At 42.5% G+C, this 12019-nt stretch overlaps 1 protein-coding gene across 7 annotated transcripts in view; it reads left to right on the top strand.

Annotated features, from left to right (window-relative positions):
- The window catches only part of hivep1 (HIVEP zinc finger 1), a 326912-nt gene that overhangs the window by 175295 nt on the left and 139598 nt on the right, over positions 1-12019 (top strand). For all 7 annotated transcript variants that reach the window (XM_078241026.1, XM_078241018.1, XM_078241037.1 and 4 more), the window contains one exon: positions 11631-11714. In XM_078241026.1, the coding sequence (XP_078097152.1) occupies positions 11631-11714 (84 nt within the window). The remainder of the gene's footprint in view (positions 1-11630; positions 11715-12019) is intronic.

The following is a 12019-nucleotide window of genomic DNA, read 5'->3' as shown; positions in this document are numbered from 1 at the left end:
TGCCACTAGAAAATCAATCTTGATGAGCTGCCCTCCCTCAAAGTTTTCCCTTGAAGAGTTAGAAACACATATATCACACACTTCAAATAAAGATTCAAATGCATCTGACATCACACAAGGGTGCAGAGAATAGTTAAAGTGAAATTGACATCACAGGAATGTTAATCTCACAGTGGGTCACTGTCACTGAGTGGGAGGATGGCTAAATCACCATTTAGTAGCACGGTAGCACAGTGGTTAGCACTGCTGCCTCACAGAGCTAGGGACCCGGGTTAAATTCTGGCCCTGGGTCACTGTCTGTGTGGAGTTTGCATGTTCTCCCTGTGTCTGCGTGGATTTCCTCCGGGTGCTCCGGTTTCCTCCCGCAGTCCAAAAGATGTGCTAGTTAGGTGCGTTGGCCATGCTAAATTCTCCCTGAGTGTACCTGAACAGGCATCAGAGTGTGGCGACTAGGGGATTTTCCTAGTGTTGTTGCAGTGTTAATATAAGCCTACTTGTGGCAATAAATAAACTTTACTTTGCACTCCAAAGATGTGCGGGTTAGGTTGATTGGCTATGGTAAATTGCCCCTTAATGTCAGGGGCCTAGCAGGGGAAAATGAGTGGTTACGGGGATAGGGTCAGGGTGGAATTATGGTCAGTGCAGACTTGATGGGCCAAATGGCTTCCTTCCACATTGTGGGGATTCTGTGATGAAATTGCACATAAAAGGAGTCCAATGTACAAATGCCTTCAATTGACCAAGACATTCATGTAACGATGAAATGTATTTACAAAGGTGCAATTTATTTCCAGTGATGGAATATCCGTGTCCCAAAAGATCAGAATTTCTTAACTTTTTAACACTATCCTTGGCTGAAGCTCAACAGCTGCAGCAGAAGTGCAGGGCAGCCAGCTAACTGCCATGTTTTGATGCCTGTGATGATCTTGGTGGATGTCTTCTTCTGGCCCTGGCCTGATAAAAGTTTCCTGCTCAGGGACAGTTGCACCCCCATCAGTCTGAACAGCTGGAGTGGATGGGGTCACAGGCAGAGGTGATCATGAGCGGCTGCACACTCGTGCAGTGTCCTGAGAGGCAGGCCTTGGGACATCCAGGTGAATCCTATCCTTGCCCTGTCCTGATTTCTTGAGATGTTGCACCTGGAGGGAAATCAAAGGTGCCTTATGTAATGTCCCTTATGTAATGTCCTAACTAGGTTAGGGGTTGTGGGTTTTAAACAAAAGAAAGAGATGTGGTTTGCACATGTAGATTCAAAAGAACAAAAACAGATGTATCTAGGATCTGTTGCCCACACAGTAGAAATTGAAACTAAACAAGTGCCTGTGAAACGCACCAATGCCATCACCATGGGCTCCCTTTACTTCTGTGGTCATGACAACAAATTTCTACAGTGTTCTACATAGGATCAATAATACAGTATTATGCACCATTAATCATTATACATAGCCAATAAGAAAGCCGATCAGGAGAACAGCTATTCCTCTTTGGTTGTATGCAACGTTCTGAAATTTGGCTGTCCTTGACCCTGGGGATATGATTTGGAATTTCAGTAGACACTTCTCTTCGAGCTAATTCTGCATCATTCTCATGTGATATAGTAGCAAAGGCACAATCATCAGGCAAGTTGGATTCAACTAATGTACCACTGGGGAAACCATGCAGACGCTACGAGAACGGATGAATGAACATCGCTTGACAATCACCAGGCAGGAGTGTTCTCTTCCTGTTGGGGAGCACTTCAGCAGTCATGGGCATTCAGCCTCTGATCTCCGGGTAAGCGTTCTCCAAGGCGGCCTTCATGACACATGACAGCGCAGATTCGCTGAGCAGAGACTGATAGCCAGGTTCCACACACATTGAGGACGGCCTCAACCGGGATATTGGGTTCATGTCACACTATCTGTAACCCCCACAACCTGCCTGGATATGCAAAATCTCACGAGCTGTCCTGTCTGGAGACGATACACATCTCTTTAACCTGTGCTCCCTCCACTCACATTGTCTGTACCTTTAAGACTTGATTAGCTGTAAAGGCTCACATTCCAATCATTATTCATGTAAATTGAGTTTGTGTCTTTGTGCCTTGTTTGTAATCAGAACTCCCACCCACCTGACGAAGGGACAGCCTGTTCCGAAAGCTCGTGGCTTTTGCTACCAAATAAACCTGTTGGACTTTAACCTGGTGTTGTAAGACTTCTTACTATATAAATCATCACATTCCTACCTTTCAGCTCTGAAGATTCAGACAGCGATTCAAAACATTGACTCTGTTTCTTTCTCCACTGATACTGCCAGACCTGCTAGTTTACACAGTATTTTCTGTTTTTATCTCAAACTACTATATTCAGTCTAACCTCAGAATGTGTAAATTCTTTTGTCTACTGCATTTAACCCACTTGCTGCCATTAGTTAGATTCAGAAGCCAGCATAAATAAGACATGAACCCAAGAATGACCTTATGAATAGGATTTCCAGTTAGATGAACTTGAACACGTTTTAGGTCTTTACTGATGTTTTAAGGAAACTGCAGAGCAGCCATTGAAAGATCTTAAACTTGAGCAGGGCAAGACCAAATTTATGATCAAAAACCCGTCTGGTTGATGGCCACACAAATCTTTGGGTAAAGTAATGTAAAGTTCTATTGTTTCACAGGATGTTCTTCAATATTTAGAAAAAATACTGTGACTTCAACGGCACAGTGTATTGTCAAGATGGTCCAGTTTATTCAATTTCCCTGGCTTGCAGCCCCTAAAAAGTTATAGTTGAAGAAATTTGGAAATGTAAAGATTTTTAAAGGGTAGCGGTTAAGTGGAACCTAAGCAGCTAATGAGATATCCAATCTTCTCCATGTCTGCCACACCTAAAGTCAAGTCAAAGAAGGCCCCAGGATGTTGCTGCAGGAGTTCCTAGGCCAAACCATTTTCAGTTGTTTACTCAATGATTTTCTCTCTGTCATAAGGTCAGAAATGGAGATGTTTGGCGATCATTGCACAGTGTTTGGCTGTATTTGCATTAAATTACAAAACAGTCCATGTCCACATGCAGAAAGATCAGGCCAATATTTGGGCTTGAGTTGATGGGTGGCAAATAACATTTGTGCTACATAAGCAGTCACCTATAACCAGAAGCTTAACTAGACCATCGGTCAGAGAACTTCCTATAGCAAGTAACTCATCTCCTGACTCACCAACACCTTTTCACCACTTAAGAGGCATGAGCCAGAAGTTTGCTGGAATTTTCTGCACTTGTCTGAATGAGTGCAGCTCTAGCACAAGTTGGAACCATGCAGGGTAAAGTAACCTGGTTGATTGGCACCCGTCATCTTGTTAACCAATTGTTCTATCGAACACTGATGCATTGCGGCTGAAGCACGATCCAGTACAAGTTACACTGCAATCACTCCCTATTGCAAGGGGATTGGAATACAAGGTATTTTTGTGTCTCTCCTCACTGTAGAAGACTGAAAAAAGTTCCCAAAGATACTTGAAAATTAAGAGATGGGAAGAACTTAAAACAATCACCATCAGCAGGAAAAGGATTTTGGTAAAACTATTAGACCTAAATGCTGATAAGTTTCCAGGACATGATGGCCTGCATCATAGCATCTTAACAGAAAGGGCTGCAGTGGTACAAAGAACAAAGAACAGTACAGCACAGGAAACAGGCCCTTCAGCCCTCCAAGCCTGTGCCGCTCCTTGGTCCAACTAGACCAATCGTTTGTATCCCTCCATTCCCAGGCTGCTCATGTGACTATCCAGGTAAGTCTTAAACGATGTCAGCGTGCCTGCCTCCACCACCCTACTTGGCAGCGCATTCCAGGCCCCCACCACCCTCTGTGTAAAAAACATCCCTCTAATATCTGAGTTATACTTCGCCCCTCTCACCTTGAGCCCGTGACCCCTCGTGAACGTCACTTCTGATCTGGGAAAAAGCTTCCGACCGTTCACCCTATCTATCCCCTTCATAATCTTGTACACCTCTATTAGATCTCCCCTCATTCTCCGTCTTTCCAGGGAGAACAACCCCAGTTTACCCAATCTCTCCTCATAGCTAAGACCCTCCATACCAGGCAACATCCTGGTAAACCTTCTCTGCACTCTCTCTAACGCCTCCACGTCCTTCTGGTAGTGCGGCGACCAGAACTGGACGCAGTACTCCAAATGTAGCCTAACCAGCGTTCTATACAGCTGCATCATCAGACTCCAGCTTTTATACTCTATACCCCATCCTATAAAGGCAAGCATACCATATGTCTTCTTCACCACCTTCTCCACCTGTGTTGCCACCTTCAAGGATTTGTGGACCTTCAAGGATTTGCCACCTTCAAGGATTTGGTAGTGGAGGCATTAAATACAATCCAAAATTTCTCAGATTCTGAAAGGATCTCAATGGATTGGAAAATAGAAAGAAGTGAGACAGAAAGTAGGAAACCAATTAGCCTAACATCTGTCATGGAGAAATTGCTAGAAACCATTATTAAGGAGATTTTAGCAGAATGCTCAAATCATAATGTGGTTAGGTAGAGACAACATGATTTTGTGAAAGTGGAATAGTGTTTAAATAATTTATTGGAATTGTTTGAGGAAGCAAGGTGGATAGAGGGGAATCTGTAGATTTGGTGTACTTGGAAGACATTTGATAGGGTGCCAGATTAAAGGTTACTGCACAAAGTAAGAGCTCATAATGTAGGGGGTAACATATCAGCATGGATAAAGGACCAATTAACTAACAGGAAGCTGACAATAGGAATAAATTGTTCTTCTTTGGGTCAGCAAGCTGTAGCTAGAAGACTGCCATAGGGATCAATGGTGGGCCTTCAACCATTTGCAACCAATAAGGGGCCGAATGTATCATAGCTAAATTTGCCGACAGTACCAATATAAGTAGGAAAAATAAGTTGACGAGGGGAGGTAACATGTCCACAAGCGATATAGATAGATTAATTGAGTAGGTAAAATTTGGCAGAGTATAAAGTGGGAAAATGTGCATTGGTTCACTTTGGCAAGAATAGAAAACAATATATTTAAATGAAAACAGATTGCAAAATTCAACTCTGTGGTACAGAGGGATTTGGGTGTCTTTGTAAATGAATCATAAAAAGTTAGTATGGCAAGTACAGTAAGTGATTGGAAAGGTAAATGGAATGTTGGTATTTATTGTAAGAGGAATGGAATATAGAAGTGGGGACGTTTTATTAGTTTTATAGGGCTGTACTACAGTTACAGTACTGTGTACAATTTTGCTCTCATTTGAAAAAGGATATAATTGCATTAGATGCAGTTAAAAGGCGGTTCACGACTCATTTCTGAGATGAATAGCTCATTTTATGAAGAAAGTTTGAACAGTTTGGGCCTGTGTTTATTGGAGTTTAGAAGAATGAGTGGTGATCTTATTGAAGAATGAGATCTGAAGGGATTTGACAGAGTGGATAATGAGCACGTGTCATCTTGTGGGAGAAACTAGAAGTAGGGGACACAGTTTTAAGATGGAGATGAGAATTTCTTTCTTCAGAGGGATGTTATTCTCTGGAATTCTCTTCACAGAAAGCAGTGGAGGTTGGGCCAGGGAATTTGTTTAGGGCTAAATTAGGCAGATTTTTTTTAAAGATCAGGGAGTTGATGATTATGGGGGCAGACAGGAAAGTGGAGTTGAGACTGTACTCAGATCAGCCATGATCTTATTGAGTGGTGCAGCAGGCTTGAAGAGCTGAATGGCCTACCCCTAAATCCTGTGCTCCTAATAAGGAAATCTTGCTGCAATCATATAGGGCTTTAGTGAGACCACACCTGGAGTACTGTGGTCAGTTTAGCTTGATAGACTTGCAAAGGAGGGCTCACTATATTGGTTCCTGAGATGAGAACGTTACCCTGTGATGAGATGCTGAGTAAACTGAACAATAGTCAATTGGAACTGCTATACCAGCTATGTTCAATCCATGTCAATGCTTCATTATGCATTGTGACGTGCACAATTCAGTCAGCTTTTAAATATTGCATTCTACTAAATATGTACTGTGCTATAATACTTGCCTCTGTTTAAACACCAGTACTTATAGTATTCTCTCTTTGTTTTCTTCTGTTACCTGTGAATAGGCAACTAAAGGGCGCAACAATGCTGCTTAACATTTTTACCTATTTATAGGTGACAAATGCTCATGGAGTGTCAGTCTTCACTCAGTGGTCCTCAGTTTCTGGTGTTCCATTGGATACATCCTGGCATTCCATGGTAGAACACAGTAAGAGTTTTAACAACAGGTTAAAGTCCAACAGGTTTATTTGGTAGCAAATACCATTAGCTTTCGGAGTGCTGCTCCTTCGTCGGATGGAGTGGAAATGTGCTCTCAAACAGGTGTCTCTGTGCCCTGTTTGAGAGCACATTTCCACTCCATCTGACGAAGGAGCAGCGCTCCGAAAGCTAATGGTATTTGCTACCAAATAAACCTGTTGGACTTTAACCTGGTGTTGTTAAAACTCTTACTGCGTTTACCCCAGTTCAACGCCGGCATCTCCACATCATTCCATGGTAGGCCAGGTTGATTTATAAAATTTGAAAAATGCTATGAAGCTGCTTGTCCAATCAGAGGCTGTTTTCTCCCTGCATCGGCTACTGATTGGGTCACTATTGAGCTAGTGAGAAGCCACCCTTTGATTGGACAAGCTGGAAAAATCAGGAAAATAAGTTCACAAAGGTCCAGGCTAAGGCAAGAAAGAGAACAGATGGAGGAGCAAGGTAGGCAGCGGCTTTGGGGCAGGAGTGGGAGTAGCAAAGAGGGTATGGTGGTTGTCGGCCATGGAGTGAGAGGAGGATGGGGTCAAGAGGGGTGGGAGTTGGAGGGGAGCGGCCATGAGCTGGGAGAGAGTGGCCATGGGGCAGGAAGGGGAACATGAATGCAAGTGTCCAGCTCTTTAGTAGCACTCTCAGTATTAAACAAATTTGTGAGTAAAAGAAGCAGCATCATCCTCCCTTAAGTACCTTGGTAAATAAGATAACTTTTTACTTATAATCAATGTATACATAGAAATAAGAACTTTTATCTATTTGATTTTGTACATTTTTTTACCTATTGCGCAAAAACAATCACTGTTTAGTGGGTTAATACTTTTACGTAATAAGAATGTCTCACAACAGTTCCATCAGTACTCTTGGGAGGTCAAAAGGATTCCGTGGCTGGAAAAGTTTAGGAAATCCTGATCTAGGTTAACATATCATTTCCCTGAGGAAGCGTTATACTTTTATATGTTGTCTTTTGGATGGAATGTTAAATTGTGTTTCCAATTGCCCCCTCAAGTAGATATAAATAGTTCCCATCACACTATTTGAAGAAGAAGAGGAAATTTTTCCCTGTGTCCTGGCCAGTATTAAAGCTTTAAAGTTTATTAGTGTCACAAGTAGGCTTACATCAACACTGCAATGAAGTTACTATGAAAATTCCCCAGTCGCCACACTCCAGCGCCTGTTCGGCTACACTGAGGGAGAATTTAGCATGACCAATATACCGAACCAGCAAGTCTATCAGACTGTGGGAGGAAACTAGAGCACCCGGAATAAACCCAAGGGGGAGAATGTGCAGACTCCGCACAGACAGTGGCCCAAGCCGGGAACCGAACCCGGGTCCCTAGCGCTGTGAGGCAGCAGTGCTAACGACTGTGTCACCATGCTGCCCAACTTCCACTTCCAACACCAGTAAAATGATTTCTATGAAAAGAGGCCATATGATCATTTATCTAATTGTTTGTAGAATCTTGGTGAGCACAAATTGTCAGTCATGTATTAGGATTGCCAACCCTCCTAGGTTAGCCGAGAGTCCACCAAAATCGGTATCCTCCCGGTGACCATTGAAAAATTCAGGAGACTCAGGATAAGCAAAATGTTAATGGATATAAATACAGTAAATGAATGGATGGCGTTGACAAGTACCTGGAACTTTCGTCAGTGGGGGGGCTGATAGCCTCTGGAAGATTGCAAAGCACCAGTTCTAATTTCTAGGCCACACCTGGAATACTGTGTGCAGTTTTAGTCTCCTTATCTGAGGAAGGATGTTCTTGCTCTTGAGGGAGGACAGAGAAGGTTTGCCAGACTGATTCCTGGGAGGGCAGAACTGACATATGAGGAGAGATTAAGTTGGTTAGGATTAAATTTGCTGGAGTTCAGAAGAACGAGGGGATTCCTATTGAAACCTGTACAATTCTAACAGGACTAGACAGGGTAGATTCAAGAAGGATGTTCCCGATGGTGGGGATGTACATAACCAGGGATTTGAGGATACAGAATGGACTGTTTAGGACAGAGATGAGGAGAAATTTCTTCACCCAGAGAGTGGTCAACATGTGGAATTTGCTATCGCAGAAAGCAGTTGAGGCCAAAACATTGTGGGGGCGATTCTCCCAAAAAAGTTCTAAGTGCTGAATTCGCGGGAAAATGGTGTAAATCAAGATTGTCCTTTCAGTGGGAGTTCAGACTCGAATCCCCCACACTCTGTGCAATGCAGAGGTCACAATCATGAATATCATTAAAAGCTCGGGGGGGGTGGGGCCTCCTCACACCAGAGTCTGACAGTTCCAGGCATCTATGCATGCCCAGTTGTCCCAATCTGTCAGCTTCCCGTTTGCTGGTCAGCTCGATTGCTGGCCAGCCATGGACCCTTGCAGTGCTTCCCCTCCAGGCCACCCCCTCTCCCCGCCCCCACCCCCATGGCTCGATCATGGCCCCGGCCCCCCACAGTCTCGGAGCACCCCAATCTCTAGTGACAATCCCCCTACTCAGGCTATTGAGTTGGATGATCATCTATGATCATAATGAATGATGGAGCAAACTTCAAAGGCTGAATGGCTTCCTCCTGCTCCTATTTTCTGTGTTTCTATTTCTGGTAAAGATGGCGGTTCCCAGAGTCAGGTTGGAGCCACCGCTCTCTCTGCAGAAGATTATGGGCTTGTTTTGGAGCTCCTCGCCAGTCCTGGTGTTTCAGAGATGGATGAAGTGCGTGTTATTCTACTTCGTGAGCAGCTGCTTCTAAATCTGGGTTGCGTTGCAGGATTAGTTCTAGTCTGTTTCCAGTTGGGAGTAAAACAGAAGTGGGGCTCAGCCTGAAATATACGAGTTCCTGAACCTGAGGAAATGGGGCAGCCTTGGACTCTGCTATTCTCAAAGTTACTGGGAGACCAATGGCCAGAATCTGAAGAGGGCAGATGGAGGTAGAAGGTCATGTGACATCTCCTCTAATCTGCCCTACCTGAGTTGGCAACCCTGGTCATATTTTCCAAAATTATGACTGCACAAAAGTACAGTAGCTGAGAAGCACTTTGAAACATCCATGAACGGTTCTTTGTATATGGAAGTTCTTTCTTTATGTGTTTCTATATGCAAGATACGAGGCCTGATTTTAGCTCCAGTGCCATTTTGTTTAGCTATTACATTTATTAAAACTTTGTTTTAATGATGATTGAAATAAGTACAGATATTCTCCTGGAGTTTTGGGCACACATTTCTTTTCATTTGCTGCTATTGTTTGGCTCTAGATTTGAATCTACAACATCCCCAAATTGGAATTCTAAAAACTTACACTAATTATCCCTATGAATGCATGTACATTCTTAAAATTATTCCTTGCTAACAGTTTAGAAGATGTGCTGAACATATCTGTTCATTATTCAGTTTGGTAGTCTTATTGTTTTAAGATCTTTTCTTCCAGAAGCGTTCTGCGTTATGGAACTGAATAGGTTTCGTGTCCATAACCAGCATATTGCAGTTCTTGTATGCTGAGGGTTTATAATTGTTGAGAACGAAATGCATCTTGATTTCTTAAAATATTATTTGAAATATTCAGAGTTTGACATCAGCTGCTCTCAGAACAGCTGAACAAATTCAGAGACAGCTGGACACAAAAGTCAAACAACTTCTACTCTGCTGCAGTGCACACATGACAATCGCTATTCATGTCACTGTGCACTGCTCAAGTAGCGAAAGGAATTTAGAAAGGTGATTTTGACTGCTGTTGCAAGCACATTAACCTGCCTTCAAAAATATGTAAATTGATAGAATTAGTTCTAATAGAAGTACATTTCGGTTTAATGCAATGATCGCGTAGTAAACAGCAGTTAATACAGATCCAGAAGGGGAAAACTTCAGCCCTTTTTAATCTTTTTTGAAAGTGCAGTGTGGAAAGCCCTATGACAAAGAGAATCTCAACTTTCAAAAATCACCTGGCAACATTGCACACACCAAAGCTAATACTTACTGTGAATTCTCATAACTTTGAGATTAATTTCTGGGAAAGGAGAATAAATTGATCAAAGGGCAGGAAGGACTGAATGGAAATTGGTCAAACTATGAGCAATAGTTGATTTAAAAAAACACAAAGTGGATGAAATAAATGGCTGGGTAAAATTTTAATGTAACAAGTGTAAAATAAAAATGGGGTTACATGTTTAGTCTGTGAATGGTGTTAATTTGAAAGGGAATTAGAAGCACTGCACATACGGACTTCTATAATTTTTCAGCCACCTAATTAATGCAGGATGAGCAGAACAAATGCATAGAATTGTGACAAAGAAGGGGAAATAAACTATATTGGTATCTTAACACAGACATAGAACATAGAAAGCCACAGCACAAACAGGCCCTTCGGCCCACAAGTTGCGCCGATCATATCCCTACCTCGAGGCCTATCTATAGCCCTCAATCCCATTAAATCCCATGTACTCATCCAGAAGTCTCTTAAAAGACCCCAACGAGTTTGCCTCCACCACCACCGACGTCAGCCGATTCCACTCACCCACCACCCTCTGAGTGAAAAACTTACCCCTGACATCTCCTCTGTACCTACCCCCCAGCACCTTAAACCTGTGTCCTCTCGTAGCAACCATTTCAGCCCTTGGAAATAGCCTCTGAGAGTCTACCCTATCCAGACCTCTCAACATCATGTAAACCTCTATCAGGTCACCTCTCATCCTTCGTCTCTCCAGGGAGAAGAGACCAAGCTCCCTCAACCTATCCTCATAAGGCATGCCCCCCAATCCAGGCAACATCCTTGTAAATCTCCTCTGCACCCTTTCAATGGCTTCAACATCTTTCCTGTAATGAGGTGACCAGAACTGCGCGCAGTACTCCAAGTGGGGTCTAACCAGGGTCCTATAAAGCTGCAGCATTATCTCCCGACTCCTAAACTCAATCCCTCGATTAATGAAGGCTAGTACGCCTTCTTGACCGCATCCTCCACCTGCGAGGCCGATTTAAGAGTCCTATGGACCCGGACCCCAAGGTCCTTCTGATCCTCTACACTGCTAAGAATGGTACCCTTCATATTATACTGCTGCTTGACATAATGGGCTGAATGTTAGCTTTTACAGAATAGTTACCTTCTGAAGCAATTGTGAAGAACACAATTAATTGTTCCCCCACTCCACTCTCTCCCCCATCTCTCCTTCTCCCTTGCCAACCAGCATTTTAAGTCAAGAATGTAAGAAATGCATTTACTTCCAACTTGAGATAAACACCGTCAGTGTGGAATTTTATCCATGATGGTATCTGTGCTGCACTTTATCAAGCACCAGTTATATTTTTACAAGTGTTTGCAAAACTTGCAATATAATTTATTGAAAATATTTATTAACATTCATTGGTTTTATTTTCAGACAAAATTCAAGAAGCGCAAAAAGAACTACAGGCTCCTGAAGGTTCCCAAAATAATTTACAACTTCTTAAAGACACAGAAAAAGGTTGGTTTTAAGTTCAAAATGTATTGTGCAATTTTTAAAAGAAAATTTGTTGTGATTTCTTCTAGTTGGTCATTGCCAGTGTCTAAAATTTGAACATTTAATTATCATCTTTTTATCTTTTCGGTTAAAGGAAATGAAAGGGAAAGCATTTTTATGATCTTCAAACAGGGGAAGGAGAAAACATAATTAGTGTGTTTTATCATCTTTAATGTTGAGGCCATCTTGGCTCATAATTGATATTCCATACATGTCTTTTGTCAAGTTTCCTTCATCAGCTTTGTATCCGTTAGAAATTTAATATGATT

This window comes from Mustelus asterias, chromosome 2, assembly GCF_964213995.1.
Source record: "Mustelus asterias chromosome 2, sMusAst1.hap1.1, whole genome shotgun sequence".
NCBI lineage: Eukaryota > Metazoa > Chordata > Chondrichthyes > Carcharhiniformes > Triakidae > Mustelus > Mustelus asterias.
Note: the sequence above shows the minus strand (reverse complement) of the source record. Positions and strands in the feature narration are given on the sequence as shown.